This window comes from Bipolaris oryzae, assembly GCF_000523455.1.
Source record: "Bipolaris oryzae ATCC 44560 unplaced genomic scaffold scaffold_178, whole genome shotgun sequence".
Classification (NCBI taxonomy): domain Eukaryota; kingdom Fungi; phylum Ascomycota; class Dothideomycetes; order Pleosporales; family Pleosporaceae; genus Bipolaris; species Bipolaris oryzae.
In genome coordinates this window covers 22347-43657 of record NW_006911454.1, presented here as the reverse complement: position 1 = coordinate 43657, position 21311 = coordinate 22347, and the positions used below count along the sequence as shown (strand labels likewise).

Genomic DNA, 21311 nt, shown 5'->3' with positions numbered 1-21311 from the left:
GATGTCCAAAGTTAATTAGGTGGAGAGTTGCTTGTCCGCGTTGGGATGAATGGCGCGGAGACAAAGTCGAACGGTGGTCATTGGAAATGAGGCTGCGGAGGTATGTTATCGATAAGACGGTCTACCGCATATGCATGCACGACAACGGGCACTACCCTGTCACACAGCGGGACCCAATCTGAGCGTCAAAGCATCTTAATTCAATGACTTCTATTAATTTCTTCTTCTCTAATGTGTTTAGTGGGCCGTTGATGTTGTCTACTTTGAATCATCACATGTACGCCAATTTTGAAGGCACCAGATAAAAGCCAGGCAACACTTTTATCACAGTGTTAGGCAAGCAGTAAAGTATGATAGAGAGAGAGATTGTGATTATAGTCGCCAAGTCTCTAGTCCACAGTATCGCCAGGGTTTGATCCAAGCGGATGCATGGTATTTCGGGGGAAATATGGCTAGCATGGGCTGCCTCTGATCATCTTGGGCTGAGGACTGTGCGCCTCTTCGTACGACGACGAATGGCGATCTAAAGCTCGGCATTCAACAGAACCTTTACATAAAAGACTGTATATCCAACACTAACACTGTCTACTTTGTTTGAAGTTTGCTAAAAAAAAGCAACAATGGTTTGTCCATTTACTTACCGTAAAGTAGGTATGTCTCAACATGTAGTTGAGCTGCTCAACAAGATAGCTCGGCCTTGACTTGTCGCAGGATCAACCTTGCCGATCAAGACTTGTGACTGCAAGTTGTAAATCGAGGGCAAGTCATGGCCACTCGATTTCTGTCGATTACGGTCCGGCAAAGTACTGTAGGTTGCCTTGCAGTATCCTCTGTAGTTGTTGATCGGAGAAGAGACTGGGTTCCAAAAGGCGCTATGGATGAGGGCGATATCTTAGTAGTGCAGGCAGTAGCGAATTGCAGATTTATGCAGGGTTTGGGTGTGAGCTGTGCTGCACTGTAGGATAGGATAGTGAGGCCGAAGCAAATAGCAAGTGCAACCGTCGCGCTCCTCGCCGTCATGGGCGGAAAGAAATGGGGCTCCAGGCCAAGGGGCAGTCCCATTCGACAACGGTCGCACGCCCTCGGTGCTCTGTTGATAACTCTTTTGTTCTTTGGTCGGGGCCAAATCGGGACGCTGGTGAGGGCAACGTTACGAGTCGCGTGCCCACGTCATTGGTGTTGAGGACCCGTCACAGGCTGGGGCGGCCCAATAGGATAATGCCATGGTATGGAATTGATATAGCTCGAGGAAATGGTTGGTGGTGGTTGACGACGGGGATTCGGGGCTGGCGCTAAAGACGGAACGAGGTGAGGGTGGAAGTGAACGGCTGCTGCGGCAAATGGATGGGGAGCAAGGGCAGAGGTGACCGAGCGCCAGCATACCTCGACTAGCAGGCCCGCACTTGCATGCATAACCACTGCCAGCCATACTTCCTAGTCCTTCTCTACAAGGGCAAAGTCCCATGTGAGCAGATGCTCCATCTTAGCATCTCCCGACTGCCCAAGTCCGTGAAAAGAGAGACCCATCGCCCGCCGCCATGGACAATCGAGCGTCGCCGACCCCGCCCACCGCTCGCCCCAAGAATTCGTCGTCGTCCATCACGTCGGCCACCACCCCTTCACATACCGCCACACCCTCGCAGTCGGCCGTCATGTCCTCGACTTCACGGGCTGGGCGCGGCGGCACTCCGACCGCCAGTCGCTCTGCCTCGAAGCTGGCCGACGCCGACCGGCCCACACGCGCCGCCAGCAAGGACAGCCTCAAGCAGAAGATGCTGATGAAGAAGGACGAGGCGCCCCAGCCGAGCAGGGCAGAAGAGGTGCGCTGCTCTGCCCACAAACACAACCCCACAACCGTCTGTACTAACGCCTGCCACAGCAACTCAAGGCCCTCAAGTCCGAGTTTGACGGTCTCCGCAACCACCTCACCTGCAAGATCTGCGACCGCCTGCTCTACCAACCCTTCACCATATCATGCGGGCACACGTACTGCTACACAGTAAGCAGAGCCCTCGCTCCTCTGTGGCCGCCCATTGCTAACATGCACAGTGTCTCTGCACCTGGTTCGTCAATAACAAGGCCCGCAAGACATGTCCCGACTGCCGCATTGTTGTCAAGGACCTGCCCGCCCCCGCCTATGTGGTGAGTCAAGTCTAGCCATGCATGCACATAGTGCGCCCCCTCTAACACTGCACTCCAGATACGGGACATGACAAGCCTCTTCATATCCCGTGCCGAGCTGCTCCCGCCGGGCGAGAGCATCGAAGAACACAAAAAGTGGCAGAGCGACGAGGCCGACGCTGTGCAGCAGGACAAGGACAACGAGGACCCCCGCACTGGAGGTCTCTTCAAGGGCTGCTTCAGGCTCGCCCACCATCAACGAGGCCCGTCGCTGCAAGTTGTCCGCGATCAAGAAGACGGTGTTGACCGCTGTCCGGTCTGCACCTGGGAACTGGAAGATGGTGGCTGCACTCAATGTGGGCTGGTGTTCGACGAGACAGGCGAAGTCTCATGGGGCGACAGCTTCACAGGTTTCAGCGACATGGACGAGATGTCAGAGCACGACACAGACATCGACGCCGAGATGGATTTTGAGAATGGTGAATATGACGACTACGACGACGGTATGGGAGATTGGGGTGCATACCCTCCTGACGACTCAGTAATGATGCGCCGATTTCTGGAGGCTGGAATACCACCTCACGCAGCTGCCTTTGCTCGACGCCGGCCAATCACACATAGCGAAGCTGGCAGTCGACGCTCTTACACCCAAAGTATAGTCTCAGACATATACGGTGATGAGATGGACACAGTCGAAGAGGAAGACGAGGAAGGACTAGACGAAGATTCTTCTATGAACGACTTCATCGACGACAGTGGTGTCCAAGCAGCCAGCTCACCAAGCGACGCATCATCCACACCTGGACCTATGCCTCAACCTTCTGGTAGCAGAGCACAAACAAATGCTAGAAGACGCCGCATCGTCGAGTCTGAAACGTCGTCCAACCGCTCAAGCGTCGTGGAAGAGGAAGAAGACGAGGATGAGGAAGATTCAGGGCCTATTCGCAGGGGAGTGAGGAATTCGGCTCAGACTCGTGCTCTACATCGTGCAAACGGTTCAAGATCCTCTCATGATAGAGCTTCGTCAGTAGCCACTGATGTCTCGAATGAGGAGGAGCTTGACGAAGACACTCAAGCCTTGCTGAGAGAAGAGGGATGGATGATACAGCGGGATGAAGACGATGAAATGGGGGAAGAAGATGAAGATGACAGTGATGGAGGAAGAACGACCGTTGGGTGGGAACCGCTTGCGAACTCAAATGACAGAAGCCGAATGGGCGGTTCTCTAACACCTACTGCAGATCGTCCTCGGCCTAGTGCCCCGATCCGACCCCCTTCACGAACCGGCAATACTCGTGTCTTGAATGCCTCCCGTGGCTTGCGTCGCAGACCATCTGTTCCTCCTAGCTCAGCAGCCCCTTATGAGGATGGTGAAGCAGACGACGATGACTCGGATCAAGATGGCGATATAGAGCTGGCCATGAATACCTTGCGAACACGCCGCTCACAAGCCAATATGCGAAACGGGGCAGCCTTCTCAAATCCCACCGCGCGCTTCGTCAATCGTGGGGCTGCTCAAGTTGACGGGACAAACGAGGCAGATACTGACGACAACTCGGATACCTCGCAAGGGCATGCACGAGGGGCTCCTCGTGTACAGCGTCGGGAGTACGATCCGCGTATTAGTTGGATGTTTGCTGCGCATCAACAAGCTCTCCAACAACATCAGATGGCAGGTGCATTGATCGATGTTGAGCCACGAGCCATTACCCCACTTTCTCGTCCCCGTACAAGGAACAGGAACCGACCAAGCCCGGCACAGGCATACTCTCCTTTCCTGCCCCCTGCGCGTCTGAGGACACCGTTGATGGACAACACTTCAAACCTTGCTATGGACCCTCGTATGCCAGTGTCGCCGCCTCGGAGAAGCGCCATGTCTCCGGGATTTCCAGCGATGGCACATAACGGTAATATGAGCCGGTTTGATCGTGCTTCTTCTCTTAGCTCGAATAACAATGCTTCTACCATGACTCCTGGTTCGTCCACTCCCACGTCTCAACATTCTATCGATAGCATAGCACAGACACAGGCTGCAGCAGCTATGGATATGATTGATCGTCCACAAAGTCGTGTTGGTGCTCGCCCCTCTTCAGCGAATAGCCGGAGGAACTCTGGCAATTTTGCTGGTGTCAATTCCTTTCCTCACGCTGGTATGGGGTTGCACGTTCAGGGTGCGGCTTTGCCACCCTTTGCCGCCCGAGGCAACCCTTGGGCTGCGTTCGTACAAGCACGTGGCGTGCGGAACCGCAGTTCTCGCCAGCTTCTTCGAAATGAGTCTTCTGTCGCCACTTTGCGCCCTGTGAATTCTCGTGTCAACGTTCGAGAAACTGGGGGGCAGCAACAAAGCGCGAGACCTCAGCCATCTCGTCTCAACCTCCGGCCTCAGCCTTCAAGGCGTCAGATCAACGCTCAAGCCTCCACGCGTACTCTGCGTGCGAGTGAGCATGGTCGACCGCCTCCATCACCAACCCAGAATGTACAACAATCACCTGGCCAGCCTGCTGCTCGCCCAGCCCAATTGTCGCAGGACGAACGCAACATGCGAGCTCGTGAACTCATTGAGACGAGACGACAGGCGCTCGGACAGCGTGAAAACAATGTTCCTGCACGCACCAATCCATTCACTCAAGGGTTCCAGCGTCCAGCTAATCCTGCTGGTTCGCCTCAGATGCAACAGCCGACAACGGCACAACATGTAAGGAGCAATTCCAACGAGTCGATCAATTCTACCGGTACGGTACAAGGCGGCTCCGCATCACCGGTGCTTGGCCGGCGTCGGAGCAACCGTAACTTGCACAACCCCTCCTCTCCCGGTCTCCATTCTCCGACGACACAAGGAACCTACACGGGTCCCGCACCAGCATACGCCAACAGCTACTACCGTCCTAGACAGGGCTCTGTAAACGGGGCACAAGTGCCGTACGAGTCGACTTTGACTGCCAATACGAGGAACATGAGTCCCATGATGGCTGGCCCTCTTATTTAAAAAGGCACACTTTATTGTTGAAGGAGAAAAGAAAACATGGTCTTTTTTCCTTCTTTCCCCCCTGCTCTACCGGCGTTCGGGCAACAAAGATTGCACATTCTTTTAGCATGTGGGGTGGGCGTGGGGAAGTTCACAGAGACGCACTTTACTCTCTCATGTATGAATGGATGAGATGGAAAGGAGATGAGACGAGATGAGATATGATTCAGATATTTCCTTCTTTTTTTGCAATTGTTGTTTTTTTCTTCCATCTCTGCTTTGTTTTGTTTGAACGTTTTGCTTTCCTCCCCTTGTTTAGCGGCATCAAAATACGGTTCCTGTCTTCCAGCGAGTTTGTCTCTCTCTCTCTCCTTTTTGTCATGTGTGTATCCAAAGCATTTCACCGGCGTCATTCCTTTTCTTTTTGTTCTGGCTGCGCAAAGGAAAGAGAGGGTTACTATACCATGACTGCATTGTGAAGGATTGGGATTCTTGAGAGTGGAGGAGGAGCAAAGAGGGGAAACGATACGATATACGATATATGATATACGATACGAGAGCATCTTCCTATCAATATTTCAATTATTGTTTTTTTTTCTCTTCGTATTTTCTTTCATGTTCAATTCATGTAGTTTGCATGTATATGGAGTCGTAATGTGCGCAACTTTGATCGACCAAACTACTATTTTGGGGCTTCCTTCCTTTTCTTCTTCTTTTTTTTGCTACTGTGACGTGCGGGTATTTTGTATGTGGACGCAAACCATGGTAAACCTCATTACATTTTTCCGTGTCCTTACATGCTGCGGTTCAAAAAAAAAAGGCCGACATATGATCGACGTGTTGCCACACCTGTACCCACCATCCCACGCTGATGACCACCTGTCATGAGCTTATGTGAAAAATTAAGTGGGACTGATTACGCGTGTCAGCATACCACTTTGGGACTGGCCCTACGTATGTATGTACGTACACCTGTACTTAGATTATGTACGTAGCACGGTACATCATATACATTCACACGTAATCATACCAATTGTAATTCATGTGATACTTGAACTGTACTACACTGTCCTGACAATTTTCCACAATTTCTGTAGATACTACAATGCTCCATACCGGGCGATATATGCCTTGTTACCATGCGTGTGATATGTATGTCAACTCCAGAGTTCCTGCCGCACTAATGCATAACACACTGTGTCAGCTTAACAATCTGGTTCCCATCTTCCAAAACCCGTACGCCAAGTGCCTACGCATGTGAAAGGAAACAAACATGAAGCGAAATATCGTAATAATAGTCAATACGCCTGGAAGATATGTCGTGGGAAATGGGCCCGGTGGACAAACCTCCTGAGGTGAAGGCATGAAAGTCATGACAGCTAAGCCTAGCCATCTCAACAGTTTGGATAATGTTCAAACGACGGTAAGCACCGAACAGGGGCTGCATATTTATGTATGAAGAAGCAGCCGAAAGTATGTCGTGACCGGGGTCCAGCAAATTAGGGTTTCCTCTGCGTGTGCGTATTTGCAGGCCTCTTTGTATCAATTCAGAACAATTGCTAGAACCGTTTTAACCGCTCGTGAAAGATGGGCGGTACGAAAGCTAGATGCGAGTAGGATCTTGGAACATAAGATACTCGTTTACACAGATGGAAGAGTAGTGGTACAAGGTCGCGGATTCATCCTCACGTCTCATCTGTCAAGTAGATGGTCCTAGTGACGACAGAAGTTAGTCACTGCGCACTTGTTAGAATCACACCGGAGAACCTACCGGAGATATCGAAGGGCAAACAATTGTGCATAGTCTAGTCCATGTAAAAGTCACCCTTGAGGATCCGCTCCTGCATGGCATCGGGAACCTTGGGCTTGGGCATTTCACGAACTGGAGGCTCCATGATTGTAACGCTCTTGGCACGGTGGTGCGTCGGGGCAGCCATACCCAGCGTCGAAGGGGGGCCGGAAATGGATCCCCGCTCGGCTCGTGATCGGAGGTTCTCAGCGAAATTGTAGCCCTCGCCTGTTGAAGACGACGTTAGCGAGTAGTTTCCAAGTACAGTCTCGGCATGTTCCGCAATAGTTGATGGCCAAATGTACGAAATGGACGTGGATCGCCGTGAGTGGGAATGGGTAAAGGGGCGGAGCAGTGAAGAGGATGAGGGCAATGACTGTGACAATGAAGACAGACCTCGACCTCGACCAGTCGGGGGAGAGGAAGCTTTATGGATGATGGGTGGTCTACCATTTGGGTTCCCAACGCCTCCGTTGCCCTGCCTGACGTCCCGCATTGCACGAGCTCCGAAGCTCAGCCGCCGAGCAAATGGTGTTGCTGGGTTGCTGCTGGCCGAAGGACCGAAGTCGTCCTCAAAAGGACTCTCGTCGACAGAACCAGAGTTAGCGCTAGAGATACTCTCAGTGCGGGTCCGCGGGGTTGGGAGGAAGGGCGAGGTCTGGCCAGGCGAGGCCCCTAGACCAATCGTGGTCAATGAGAGCCTTCGCCGCTGGGCGTTGGCAGCAGCTGTAGTGATGGGACCCGAGGACTGCTGTATACCAGATGGTATGCCTGCAATGCTGTTTGACCGACCGAACAGGTCATGGAATGTCTGGCTGGTGATTGAGGCCCGTCGACGAGGGTCTGGAGAGTGGAGAGGAGGTGAGTTCCGGTCGTTGGAAGACATTGTTGGAGAGAGCGATGCTGATCAGTTTGTGATGGTGTACGTATATGGAGTGCGTGCGTATATGTTCTAGTAACAGCAGAGCAGAATGGTGTGGGTGGTTTGCAGAGTGGAACAAAGAGTATAGAGAGGAAAGGCAAGGAGGGTGGGATGATTGATATGGCACTAGGCGCACAGACAGGGTCCGCAGAGTGTCGTACGTCAGCGGGGTTAATGGCGTGATAAGCGAATCACTCTCTCGCGGGGGAATCGCAACTGAAGCAAAGTAGTGTGACAGGAGACTAACAACAATAGGCAAAGATTGAAGAGGTCGGAGAGGGTAGGGAAAGCAGGAATGATAGACAGGAGAGTAATATCGGAGCAGCAGTGCACGTCTTAGCTGCGTTTCCCACAAGATAGTCTTTGCGCTAGTTCCGTAAAAGGCTTAGTGCGTCTCGTTTCCCCGCAGTGCTTGGACGGCCATGTGGATGGAGGGTGCAGTCGTCGCTCCCCACGACCAACCACGTCGGCAGGCAACTCGAGCCTAACCGCCGCTCCCCGCAGTAGAGCCCAGTCGGCCCACCCTCGGGTGTCCACAACGACTATCACGATCACCAAGTTCCATTTCCTAGCTAGCACAAGCTTCGTCTACGAGCCACCTTGCCACTTCACATGCTTGCTGTTGCTTACTTGGCAATGTATCCGCATCTCGTTCGGGCCCATATATCATATCAGCCACCTGCACATAGCATTCGGAGAGCCATGCGCCTTCAGCTTCTCTTTTTTCAGTCTTTTTTTTATTTTATCTTATTTTGTTTTTTTCTCAACCCTTCGGCCCCTCCAAAGGGTGAACGCGCATGAGCTCCCGCTCGTTATCTTGGGAAAGTCATGTGGTCAGTCTAATAAGTGGGCAGTTCCATAGTGACGGGGCCGGCGGAATTCCTGGCGGAAGCATCCTTTCGGTCACTTACATCGCTTACTGCGGGGGGCCAGCAACAAGGATCAAGCCGTCGAAATGAGTAGCTGGGGTGTATAAACTCCACATCTTGTCGTCAAGAGTTCTGCAAGATAGGGAGTATTGCATATTGCGGCATTGGCTAACGTATTGGCTTCCCCTTTCACACAATGAGCGTACAACAAAGAGAATTACGCTTGTGGAAGGGTGTGTACTCCTAGTGTGCACTACGACGTTGGCAAACCGGATTAGCCGGCGACTTACATATACCCATGACGAAGTAGTTCTACTACACATGATGGGTCTCCAACGATTGGCTCTTGTAGAAGTCCAGCGCCGATTCTCCTGGCCTGCTCATCATCGAACGCTGACCTCTCACATACGGGCAGAGGTAATGCTTTAGTTGACAGTGCTTTATGATGTCTACAGGTGTATAAAGCCGTCTGACACAGCGCCTTGCAGGGTGCTGTAATTCATCCTGCCGGCACTGCATAAACTTCAGCCTTCGTCTTGACCATGCATGATGCTCTGTCATGGGCTGCATCAGCTCCACATTGCGTGGCTCGGCATTGCTGCAGAGATAATTGTAGCCGGGCGAACAACTAACCCCCTGGAGCCGCTCTCGACGTCGCAGTTTGGCTCTGTAATGGTTGAGGGGGCCTGGACTCAGCTGATGGTCATGGCCTAGACGGAACATAGCGTTGTTCGACATTAGTCGATATCGAGTTTCACACTTACATCACCAATACTCTGAGACGGCAAGGTTAAGCTATCTGGCCAATCACTTGCTTCTTGTTGTCTTAACGGGGTTGTGATAAGAATAGGTTCCGCTAAATCGGGGCTAAATCTTATTTGCTCAAAATACATATACAAAGAGGGTAAGAAGTGAATTAAATCCCAAGAAGAGTGGCCGGGTGAGCAGCCGAAAAAGTGTGTACTGGTGAGCATCCAGAAAGGGTTAAGGATAGAAGAGAAGGGAAAAGAAGAGAACATGAAATAAAGGTTAAATCATTCGGCGGGCTCGCATGCCGAAGTCAGTTGGTGAGAAAGAGAGGGGGAGGGGAAGTGGGGAAAATGATGTTGCAAAGACAGACCAAAGTCAGGCGACCCTCAGAAGAGTAAGGCAGTGTGATGAAACCGTGACTGAAAACGGTCGTCAACTGATAGGGAAAGATAAGAAGAAATTAGCTGATCAAGAAAGTGACAAGAAGAAAGGAATGGTAAAAGTACGGGAAATGCAGTATGCCGCCAACGCCATTACGCTGAAAAGAATAGTGAAACGGTGCGCCACTTGAGAAAAAAAACCCCTACGAATGATTCTCCTTGTATGGTCGTGAATGATCGAGTTCTTGATCAGACGACAGACATTACTGCATCGCCCTCTTCGGTTCTCGCTCACGAACCTCGGATCCAGGCCTCTTGCGGGGCTCGTAGACAATGTTGTGGAAGATATTGATGTACTGCAACGAGGCGTCAGACTCAGTAAGCTTCTTCTCGATGTCTTGTAGGGTTTCCCAATGATTGCGATACACGGCCTCTTGTGGCAAAGACCCAAGGGCGTCGAGGACAAACGGTGAGTCACCGTCACCGTAGGCTCCAATGAGCGCGACGTAGAGATTGCTCTGATTGGGATCAGAGGGAGCTTCCCACTCCCACGTGATGTTCTCGTATGCGTTCTCATTGCGGTCTGTGACACGGTCGAGGATCTTGATCAGAGCTCCAGCTGCACGAACAGCTACGTCTTCAACATGTGAGTGATTCTGGTAGAAATCTTCAATAGCACAGACCAGTGCCTTGAGCTTCTTTGCACAGCTGGGCACATCGAAACGGAGTGCATCCGGGAATGAATTGGTGGTCGGGCCCTTGGCAATATACTCCTCCAATGCATTGAAGGCCGATTCAATACGGTTATCGACCTTCTCGAAGAAAACGCGACTTTCAAAATCTGGATCGATAATCCGACGCAACCGAAGATATAAGCTAGCATCTCTGTTGGCATGCTCGGTAATAAGATCCGCCAGATCTTGGTACTTTTTCGAACGCTCAGATGTCAGTGGCGACTCGGGCCATTTGAATTCGCCAGGCAATTCTTCTTGAGGGGCAAAGCAAGAAAGCATGTCAGTAATCGCTTCTTTCATATCCTCGTCATCTTCAGGTACTTCGTCGTCTCGATAAACCCACTTGAGATCGTTGGCAATGTTCACTAGGCCTTTGGCGTCCAGTATGTTATCCGGCTTTACGTCTTCGATCTTGGAGCCGTCTGGTGAAAGATGAAGAGGTGTCTTGACCATATCGTCGTAGGCAGTCGACATAATCTGGTCTCCAACCCAATAAATGTGCTTCAGTCAATGTTTAGTTTGGTATTCAGAAGAATGTTAATGAAGAAGCATACCTTGCATGCAATACCAGTTTCGTTTGCACCGCATGAACATCTCGGTCTCCGCAACTCTCCCCCTATGGCTACCGTGATATCATCATCAAGATAGAAATACTTCTTAGGGCTTCCATCTGGACTTTCTCCATCCTCAGAAATGGCACAGTATTTCATTCTGATGTCTTTTCCTTCTAGTCCCTTCCTCGCTCTTCTACGCAGGTCGTTGTCGAAAGCCGAGACATTGTACTGTAGATTCTTGGTGGATATAACAAGTGAAGGTGTAGGAGAAGCAGTAGGCTCGACGGATGGTAGTGGCTGATCTTGATTGGAGTGCTCTGATTTAGACGATTGTGAGTTGGCTCTCGCTGCCCTTGCAGCCCGGGCACGAGTGGTTACCATGTCCCCTCCTAGAGAGAGTTTTGAGAATTGCTCTGCTGACATGGAGTGTCTTCGTATTGGGTTGCTTCCATACTAGAAGTCCAGTTGATGGACTATATATCAACCCGGCATCCCCGGGCTCCACGCCACAACCTTAGCTGATCCATCGTGTAGGCAGAGAAGACGGTCCATCTCATGACGGCGCTTAACGAGGAGCACATCCGTGCCTCAGAGCGGTTGAGACGTATGGAGCGGATGTGGCTTGCTCGTGCAGAGCCGAAGTTGAGGAGAGAAGATGTCGACGCCGCACTTCTGCCTGGCTAACTGGAGCGAGTGTGGTGGCATGGTGACGGATGTTTGCCGCAAGTCCGCATACATTGGTCTCTTTGTTGCGTCAATTGTCTGTTTCCGGACAACATAACTTTCATAATATCCACTTTTTTTCATGGACAACACTGGTAATGCGCCAATGACGCCGCATCAAGAGGCGTACTGCCCAGGTCTACTTGCTTCGAAGCGACACAGCCTTTTCCCTATATGGTTAAATTAAGGGCGGCCGATGAGCGAGGGATTGCCTTGTCCAGACAATTATCTCGTTTTGCCGCCGTACCTTCATCTCAAAAATGCCGCTAAATGGTCGGGCTCAGTTATCGCAGGCTGACTTGGAGTGATAATGCAAGGCACAATGTTCGCGCACCACAGTGGGGGCGAGGCTCGTGATCCAACTTGCAGCAGGAACAACAAATTGATGCAAACGCGGATACGTACCGAGGGCCAGTATGCGAGGATGCTAGCTGTCTCGGATAATCAGCGTAGTGGTAAGCCAGGCAGCGAACTCTGTCGGGTTTGCAGGCAGCGCTGACCTGGAATGGCAGAAAGCTGGAAACTGACGTAGGTAGGTCTAGCTTCTGCTCAGCCTCGCGGCACGACCGAACCCCTGCATTCATCAGTCGCTAGCTGAACCTCTGCCTGGTATAAGGCTGACTGAAGTGGGAGGAGTAATACGCTTCTGGTCAAGCTTCTGACCACGTTAATGGATATATCATGCGTGCCGCACGTCGACAACACCCACACCGCTGAGGGTGCCTTGGGTCGCACATCGCAGGCCTAGGTAGCTTGCAAGCTTCCACTTGAGCTGAGGCCGTCGTCCTGCATCCTATGGCCTTTGGATGGTGTTTATTTTAGAAGAGAATTGGGGCTTAGCCATCGAACATAGGCTGTCATGAGAAAATGGTGGTGCGGATTACCAAGGATTAAGTGGTCCATGTTCGTCAAAGCACGCTGACCGTTCGTACCTCAGGCTATGGCAGATCCACGAATTCCAACATAAGACACATTCTATCACGTTTTGCACTTGGTCTTCAGCAACGTTTTTAATTAAAAGAGGCGGGGCAAACTTGCGCCTCTTGCATGAGAAAATCCGGAGTGGGCCATTCAGAGGTTTCGAGTAACCGCCGCGCGTGTGAGCGAAGCGGAACAGCCCCCCGAACAACAACAACGATGACCGAGCAGTGATTGATGTGAGCCCCGAATTGAGACAAGCCCCCAAAACTGTTTGGTGTAGTAAGTGTGTTGGTGGAGAAGCAGTTGGCGATCTGCGGGCATTATCAAATGCTTTCAATACTTGGTAGTGACACCACGACACCCCCAAAAGCACCCATGACTTGGGCCTCGCGCTTACAGCGGGAAAAAAGTGGTGCCACAGAACACTAAGAGCTCTGGATCCCTGAGTCTATGCCGTCGTTCCGGGTTGATCAGATCGATATGCGTTTGCCTTTTCTGCTTTAAAGGAAGGTCCACCCTAAAAAGTCAGTATACCTGAACACTGAACAAAATTGTGGTCATACCATATCATCACTTACTGCTATTTTCCTCGACGGATGATGCATTGTGATGGGTGGATCCATTATTCACGTCTTTTTGTGAGCCTCGACGTCTTTGCTTTCCTTGTTCGACCATATGTTTCATCGAAATGCCACCCCAGGGTAGCCCTGAAAGACTATGGTCGGTATCAATTTCCTCCGGCTTTGGTTGTGCATATGAGGCTCCGGCTTTTCGTTGGTTCTCTTCTTCACGTTCGGCCTCCTCCCTCTGCTCCCTTACCCTGTCACCTTCACTACCTTTAGCTCAAGCAATTGAGGCTGGAGCATATTACTAACGGAATCTTCTTTGAGCCAGTTTGTTTTGTATCTTTCGTCGCTCACTGCGGTCACTGACGTCGGACCAATCGTTCTTGTCAGTTTCTGAGGTTTGCCCACTATACATAGATGATTCCTTGGTGGATGATACTGGTTGTTGCGGGCTGCCCCGCTGGTTACGATACACGTCCTCAGCACACATGAATGAAGTGATACAGTATGACCCTAGGTTGTCGAAGTGGTTCGCAGCAATGGGATATTTCTACTAAACGGTACAAGTCTATCTCGACGGTAAGTTTCAGCGTGCTTCTTCAAGCCATCTATGCTTACAGTGGGAGCGTTGAAATTCTACACATGAACTGAGGTTTTCTCTACCAAAAACTTTAGACTGGATTGTTATTGCCCTCGTTTGAGACACAAGAATTGGTAAACAGAAAAGGACTGGATGAGTTTGTATTGAATGTGGAATGGTGCTTTGAGCGGTCGGGCCTGGTGAAGTATCATTTGGTGCGCTCTAGAACTGGGGCGCAGGATTAGTATTTATGCTGTCGCCCGGTGCCGATACAACTACACTTTAGGTGTAGGGTGGGGTTGGCATCATAGTGTTTGAGACGATACAAGACATCAGCATCCTTCGCTTGCTGTAAAGCTAGGAACTTTGACGGCTTTGGGAAATAGGGTAAGCTAGCGGAAAGTACTACGTGCTTGAAAGGGGACGATCTGCGAGAGATGGCGGCAGACTTTAGAATCCAGCACTGTGGATAGCAAGGCTGCTCGCCAGGTATTACGGCACAATTGCATGGACAGGGGTTGTCATCGTGGAAGCTGACCATGCCATTGCAGCCCGGATAGTGCGTCCGGCTAGTAGGGGAACTGGGGAACATCGTACATGAGAGCCTGTGCTCAAGTCCGCAGTGGAATGACGATCGAGTAGATGAAAGCATGCTATTGGTACATCCGTACAAGATATTCGACGTGTAGCCAATCAAAAGTAGATGTCCATCCAATACTGCATCATTACCGGTCGACGCGTGAATCGAGTGACACCTGAAGATGCGCAGTGTCTCAGCCTCAGGCTCACTGGGGCCGAAATGTTGGGTTTGCTCGTGTCTCTATATTGCCCCTAGCTGACTGTATTGCCAAAACTCAGCTCAGGGACGTTGTAACACAAGAGAAGTAATTGCCGTCATTCGCAGTGTTCTCTTTTTTGTTTTTTTGAGAGCACTTCAGGATGTTGGCAGGTTCATGTGGTAGGCCATACAACTGCCACTGGTTTTGCTGCCGACGTGATTGCTGTGAAGTAATAATCGAGTGGAGCCTATGGCAAGAAAGACCGTCATAGGAGACCGAAGGCAGTCTGTTCGGTGCGAGGTCATAGCAAGGCACAAGGCCCTGTATGGAAGGAGCGAACAGTCGGCGATGGGTAGGCATGGTGGAAGCTGCGGTCGGAATCTGGCTCGCTAAGCCTAATAAGGTCGGCTAGGCAAGTGTAATCTTTTCTGATTCGACCGTCTGTGGTAAACCACCAGGCTCAAGGGTTTCCTGACCGCCCTGGTCGCCATGCTACTGTGCATCGGCCCACATTGTGGACGTTGGCTTGCCGTTGTTGGGAAGGTGAGATGCCGTTGTGGTGAAGATGCCGTGTCTATTTTTTCTGATACTGAGCTCGATATGTCTGGACTGGCCGAAGGCGGCGTCTGCCGTGCCGTCAACGTGGCGGATCCTTTGGACTCACTTCCGCTGTTGACGGTACGGTTGGTTCGCATACGCTTCCACAAGATGGCATGATCACGTGTGTACAGTCAGCAAACCAGACCATTGATGGTACATGTGCTGTGTACAGGCATGGACAAGTCTATTTGGCCATTTGTATTGAGAACACTAGAGACCATAGCCGCATCAAGCGCACTTGATTTTGCAGTCGCCCGAAGCTTTCCCTTTGGCGGCTTACAACCTGCTCAGTGGGGTTGAGTGTGGTATGGGCAGCCTGGATACAGACGAGCGTGTGCTTGGATAGCTGACCAGCCCGTGGCCGGTGCACGCTCAATTTGACACAGGACGCAATTCGGGAAGGGAATGTATGTCAAAATATAGTCCTACACATCTAGAAGACGGCAATGGGTAGGGTGGAGAAGACACGGCTCTGCTAAAAACCAATATTAATCTTCCACCGAGAGAAAATGTTGCTTCCAGGCCATAGAGAGCTGAACCTGGGAGCAGGCAATGGTGGCTTGACAGCATGGGCTGTGTAGAGCAGCAGCGCTTCGCCAAACGACAGACACGAATCGTTGGTCATGGGAAGCACGTGCTGCTCGCGGTACACGCAGCTGTTGTTGGGAGGTAGAAGAGACAGCAGCGGTTTTTTTGACGTGGGAAAAAGCCACTGCGCTCGGGCCATGTGCTTTGTCATCGGTCTTGGCAGTGTGCCGTTGAAATTCTCACTGCAGCTCCGACTCGCCTTTCCTTCTTTACACACAATCATACAAATGGACGATTAATCAACGGCTATAACGAGCTTGCAATCTCTATAGTTGTCATATTTGCGTCTTAGAGGAACCCGGCACTTTTAGGCTTTTTGCATCCTTTTCAATGCTGCTTGAAGCCACCTGCGTGACCATACATACCTACGTGCTTGAGCTCCGTTAGAGTACAACATACTAGACGATGCATCATGCACCAATGTAAACACATGTCGTGTGCCAGCCGCGTAATGGACTTGCCACCACGGAAAGTCTATGTACATACATACATACATACATATGTGCTGCTGGCCCAGAAGAGCGGGAGATTAGCATTGAGTCTGCAGGCGTGTCTTGTAATAATCCATCAGCAACTAACAGGCCTTTGCATTGCGTGTCGGCAGCATCGGCGGCTTGGGAGAAGCCCAAGTACGCAGGTCGTGTCCAATGCCATCCACCAAGGTGTTTGTCGCGTGGCCAAATCGTCTCTGGGCTGCCCGTAGCTGATCGCCCATTCGTGTGGCCATGACGACGCCTCTGGTGGAGTGTAGCAAAGCTCAGACAGGGGCGTGGTGCTGTATATAGCCCGAGCCGCCGAGACGCAGGGTTCTGGAGCTCTGCGGGATGCCATGTGTGAAGATGGAACAGATGGGCTACTCGTCATTGCGTTTGAACTAAGTGCCCCTTCACCGTCTGCCCCTTCTCTGCTCATGTCCACCTTTGCCATGGAAACGTCTTTTTTCGCATAGTCATCTTACCAACGCGCCACCTGCCGTCCCTCGAGCCCCCTTTCTCCCCGCGCATTGCTCCCGTGCACCTTCAACCGATCTCCCGACTCGACTTCCGACGCCCAACCGCTTCCTCTCTCGACACGACATGGCGTCTGCCCTGAACAAACGCCAGCAGGCGCGTAACGAGCGTACATTACAGGAACTCATCAAGTCCGTTCCTGGAAATGGAAACTGCGCAGACTGTGGCGCGCGCAATCCAGGTATGCAATCCCCAGGCGCATCTCATTACACGCACACGCTAACAACGGCTACGCAGGATGGGCAAGCTGGAGCGTAAGTTTCCCACATTCCTTGGCCCGACACCCATCTCCCGACTACGAACCGGACGCTGACATGTGCTGTAGCTGGGCATCTTCCTGTGCATGCGATGCGCAGCCTTGCATCGCAAGCTGGGCACGCACATTTCCAAAGTCAAGTCGCTCAGCATGGACAAGTGGGACAATGCCCAAGTTGATGTAAGAGACGCGCCACGCAGTATGGCTATCTGGGTACTGATCAATGTTGTAGAACATGAAGCGCATCGGCAATGTCGAGTCCAACAAGACATACAACCCCCGTAACGTCAAGCCGCAAATACCTATCGACATCGATGAGGTAGATGGCGCTATGGAACGGTACATCAGGGCAAAGTACGAGCAGAGAATATACCTCAACGATTCACGGCCAGGCACACGACAAAACACGGGTAGCACGAGCTCAGAAGACCGACCGCCGCCATTACCGCCGAAGCCAAGTGGTCGCTTTGGATTCGGGCTGCGCAAAGCCGCAACTTCGCCGCGCAACATAACGCCTCCCATCTCCCCGGGCCTCGAAGAATTCCGACAGGATTTGTCACCGCCCCGAGTAAACAAGCCTTCCCGCGTGTTTGGCTCCAATGTACATACATCAGGCGACGGCATGGACTCCAAATTAGCCACACTGCGGGACATGGGCTTTCCAGATGAGAAGCGCAACTCCACTGTACTAAAGGGTCTGAATGGGAACCTCGATCGAGCAGTCGAGGCTCTGATCCGACTGGGCGAACAAAATCCTGTCAAATCAAGAAGTACCACACCAACTCCGCCTACAAAGCCCGTGGCCAACGGCCTATCTTTCGGCACTGCACCCGCCACCTCATCGTCCACAAATCCCTTTGATGCTCTAGATGCACAAGCGCAGGCTCCTCAACAGCAGGCATTTTATGGAGGAGCTCAAGGACAGCAGTCATATCCTTCAAATTCCTACAATCCATTCTTATCACAGGCATCCCAAGGTTACACCCAGCAACAGGCTCCCCAGCAGCAGCAACGACAGCAAAGCGTTGGATACATGCCGAATCCCTGGGAACAGCAACAGCAGCAGCAGAGCCTTGAGCAATCTTTCCAAGGTATGCAAGTCTCGAGTTTACAGCCTCAACAACCCTTGTTTCCAAACCGAACTGGCGGTTATGGACATTCACAAACCTCGTACGCTCAAACGAACCCATATCTCCAACCTTTCACGCAACCCTCTATGCCACAGGTACCTGAGCAGTACAACTCATTCATTGCACCACAACAACCGCAATACCAGTCCATGTCCAGCCCATCGAGTCCAGGAAACCCCTTCCTAAAGTCGTCTCAAAGCCAAATATTCACATCGACTAATATCGCAAACTCGAATCCTTTCGGACAATCGCCCTTCCAGCAGCAGGTAACGCAGCCACAGTCAGTTATACCTCAGCAGCAAATGCCCAACCCATGGTCGCAACAACAACAACAGCACCAACAGCAGCAGCAGCAGCTACAACAACAACAACAACAACAAAGTCAAGTTTCAACTCAGCCAGCAAACCCTTGGCAAAGTCAATCTAGTTACCAAGCCCAGACCCCTGTTCAAAATTACCAGAACCAGCAGCAAAGCTTCCAGAATCAACAACAGTTGTACCATCAACAAAGTTCCAACCCATTTGATAAGAACGCTTCGATTCTCTCCTTGTACAACCAACCACAGGCGACATCTCAGCAGCCAGCACAGCAACAAGTTCAACCATCAGGTGCACAGGCTCCAGTGCCCGCCGCACCAGCCACGCAAGCACCCGGCCAGTCGAATCCATTTGCTAGCATGTCTGCTGCGCCCCAAGGCCAAGCTTTGTCAGCTGCACAGACACCGGGTGTGAGACATGTTAGCAATGAGAGTGTGGATTTTTCTGGACTAATGGGTGGACGCCATTCGCCTGATGCCTTTTCTGGACTGAGCTCTAGCTTCCGACGTTGAACATGCTTGCTAGATTGCATGACATTGATGTACAGCTAAAATAGCATGTTTTGTTCTAATTTTGGAGGAAAGTTAATATTGGATATATCGAACGAGTGTTTCGGGTTGTGCTGGAAGGTTTGGGGAGACTGGCTTGTTGTATGATACCTGGTGGGTAAGAGCGGCGCCACATTACCTATGATCATAATTGCCATTTCATTGTAATTGAGTCTGTGTATAAGAAAGTGGTTGTTCTGAATGCCACGTTTATGTAGTGTGTGTAATGTTGGCATCTTGGTAGCTGGTAGCTAGTAGCTGGGGACGAACTGTCTTCTCTGTAGCCTTGTGTGCTGGACATTTTTATTTCATATCTCTTGTTCGACTAGTTCAGGCCAGTATTAATTACGCGACTTAATAATATATGCGGGTCTTTTTGGGAAGGCGCAGTTACAAAGTGGTTGCTTCACGTGCGAACGTGGGTCAAGTTCGCGTCTACGTCATTGCTATCTGAACCCGCGTACCTGAATCTTGACTCCCACCATGCGCCACGTTACCACCTATCACTCCTTCATACCAATAAGTCTACCTGACGCCCCACTCGAAGTTACTCCGTACCTAAGTTCTAGACAGCCGTATCTCTAGATTTCGGTCGATCAAGCCCTTTTGCATCATGGGTGAGCTTCACAGCAGCCTAACGGGCAGGCCTTCAGCTAACACTCCACAGCATCTTCAGTAGACTACTGTAAGCCACTCACACGAAGCCATCCCATATAACAGCAATCTCACACAAAAACTCAGACAAAGTCCTCGAAATCGACGTCAAAGCCTCGCAACAGCAAATCCGCGATGCCTACAAAAAGTAAACCAATGCCTCTACTACACTCACACGTTAAGAAGACGTCCACTTTCTAACAAGTCATGTGCACCTCACCAGAGCAGCACTAAAGCACCACCCAGACCGCGTGCCCTCGGACTCACCCGAGCGCGCAAGTCGCACAAAGCGCTTCCAGCAAATCAACGACGCATACTACACGCTCTCGGACACCACGCGCCGCCGCGACTACGACGCCGCACGCACATACAACAGCTTCACAGGCACCACCGCAACGCCCGACCCGGAGTTTGACGAGGAGATACCTCACGATGCCAATGCCAACGCGGGTGCCGGTACAGGATTCGCCCAAGGCTTCCCCTGGTCCGCATTCGGCTTTGGGTCCGCGCCAGCAGGCACAACGGAAGAATCGCACAACCGCTTCTCCGAAGAGCAGTTCGGCGGCATCTTTGAGGAGATGCTGCGCGAAGAGGGTATGGCGGATGCAGAGGCCCATCCTACAGGCAAGTTCTGGAGTTTAGTCGGCGGACTCAGTGGTGGCGCCATGGGATTCATTGTTGCCAATTTTCCCGGTATGGTTGCCGGGGCTGTCGCGGGGAATCGATTGGGCGCGGTTAGGGATGCTAAGGGGAAGAGTGTCTATGCGGTCTTTCAGGAGATGCCGCAGGCGGATAAGGCGAGGCTGTTGAGTAGTCTTGCCGCTAAAGTGTTTGCTAATGTGGTTTCTGCCTAAGGGGGGAGTGGTTGGGGTGGGAGATTACGAGATTGGGCTGCTCGAAGGCTTTGGGCACGAGATGAGTGAGCCTAAGGTTATGATGATTAGATGACGATGGGATATCTTGGAGAAGGGGAAATGATTTCGGACCTTTTTTCTTTCTCATATTTGTTCTTAGGTTGGGTTTGGGATACGAATACGATATAACGTTTTGATATCATTGGGGGGCATCTCTGAACTTGGGGGGTGGGGGGCAGGAAGTGTCATCTTATAGACAAGCGTGTCAAACTAAAGAACGAAGTTGAATGATTTTGCAATTGCGCCTCGTGAAAGTAGGATAAAAGCCCAAGGCTTACCTATCCACAAGGGAGGGATATCTCTAAAAGTCAAAAAAAGGGCTTTAAACAACCAAAGAAACGAACGAACAAGCGATATTTCCAAAAATAAGAAACAGGAAGTAGAACCAAGGAAAATATGAATCTAGATAGATCCAACCAAAATACAAAACTTTCCAAATCGTAATCCGTCATAAAGTCGTACAACACACGTATACGTATAATCCCCCCCAAATCTCTTTCCCGTGCTCTTTTTATCCTTCCCAACACCCCCATCCATCTCTTTCGCAGCATTCTCCCTAGCTCTTCCTCGTTTAGGTCAAAACGAGCCCATATCACCCCTCGACAAGCTGCCAACGACTCTGGCAATGGTAAAGATATTC

At 51.2% G+C, this 21311-nt stretch overlaps 8 protein-coding genes across 8 annotated transcripts; 3 read left to right on the top strand and 5 right to left on the bottom strand.

Moving 5' to 3' along the window:
• Positions 1-1538: 1538 nt before the first annotated feature.
• Positions 1539-5107, top strand: COCMIDRAFT_8737 (uncharacterized protein; the record flags this gene model as incomplete). Its single annotated transcript, XM_007693708.1, has 4 exons — positions 1539-1820; positions 1880-1999; positions 2050-2142; positions 2201-5107. 4 exons carry the CDS (start codon positions 1539-1541, stop codon positions 5105-5107), a joined length of 3402 nt encoding a protein of 1133 aa, XP_007691898.1.
• A 1784-nt stretch (positions 5108-6891) lies between these two features.
• COCMIDRAFT_105822 (uncharacterized protein) lies at positions 6892-7761 on the bottom strand (the record flags this gene model as incomplete). The annotated part of the gene is made up of 1 exon (XM_007693724.1): positions 6892-7761. The coding sequence occupies one exon, from the start codon at positions 7759-7761 to the stop codon at positions 6892-6894; it is 870 nt and encodes a 289-aa protein (XP_007691914.1).
• Positions 7762-10059: 2298 nt separating this feature from the next.
• Positions 10060-11507, bottom strand: COCMIDRAFT_29674 (uncharacterized protein; the record flags this gene model as incomplete). Its single annotated transcript, XM_007693710.1, has 2 exons — positions 10060-11031; positions 11085-11507. The coding sequence occupies 2 exons, from the start codon at positions 11505-11507 to the stop codon at positions 10060-10062; spliced, it is 1395 nt and encodes a 464-aa protein (XP_007691900.1).
• A 1180-nt stretch (positions 11508-12687) lies between these two features.
• COCMIDRAFT_105788 (uncharacterized protein) lies at positions 12688-13128 on the bottom strand (the record flags this gene model as incomplete). Its single annotated transcript, XM_007693723.1, has 1 exon — positions 12688-13128. A coding segment is annotated over one exon (441 nt), but the record flags the coding sequence as incomplete, so codon positions are not given.
• Positions 13129-13298: 170 nt separating this feature from the next.
• COCMIDRAFT_105765 (uncharacterized protein) lies at positions 13299-13784 on the bottom strand (the record flags this gene model as incomplete). Its single annotated transcript, XM_007693722.1, has 2 exons — positions 13299-13555; positions 13604-13784. The coding sequence occupies 2 exons, from the start codon at positions 13782-13784 to the stop codon at positions 13299-13301; spliced, it is 438 nt and encodes a 145-aa protein (XP_007691912.1).
• Positions 13785-15728: 1944 nt separating this feature from the next.
• COCMIDRAFT_105806 (uncharacterized protein) lies at positions 15729-15878 on the bottom strand (the record flags this gene model as incomplete). The annotated part of the gene is made up of 1 exon (XM_007693721.1): positions 15729-15878. One exon carries the CDS (start codon positions 15876-15878, stop codon positions 15729-15731), a length of 150 nt encoding a protein of 49 aa, XP_007691911.1.
• A 1039-nt stretch (positions 15879-16917) lies between these two features.
• COCMIDRAFT_8734 (uncharacterized protein) lies at positions 16918-19067 on the top strand (the record flags this gene model as incomplete). The annotated part of the gene is made up of 4 exons (XM_007693707.1): positions 16918-17032; positions 17089-17105; positions 17177-17287; positions 17340-19067. 4 exons carry the CDS (start codon positions 16918-16920, stop codon positions 19065-19067), a joined length of 1971 nt encoding a protein of 656 aa, XP_007691897.1.
• A 519-nt stretch (positions 19068-19586) lies between these two features.
• COCMIDRAFT_8733 (uncharacterized protein) lies at positions 19587-20611 on the top strand (the record flags this gene model as incomplete). The annotated part of the gene is made up of 4 exons (XM_007693706.1): positions 19587-19665; positions 19771-19788; positions 19845-19905; positions 19981-20611. 4 exons carry the CDS (start codon positions 19587-19589, stop codon positions 20609-20611), a joined length of 789 nt encoding a protein of 262 aa, XP_007691896.1.
• Between the last annotated feature and the right edge of the window lie 700 nt (positions 20612-21311).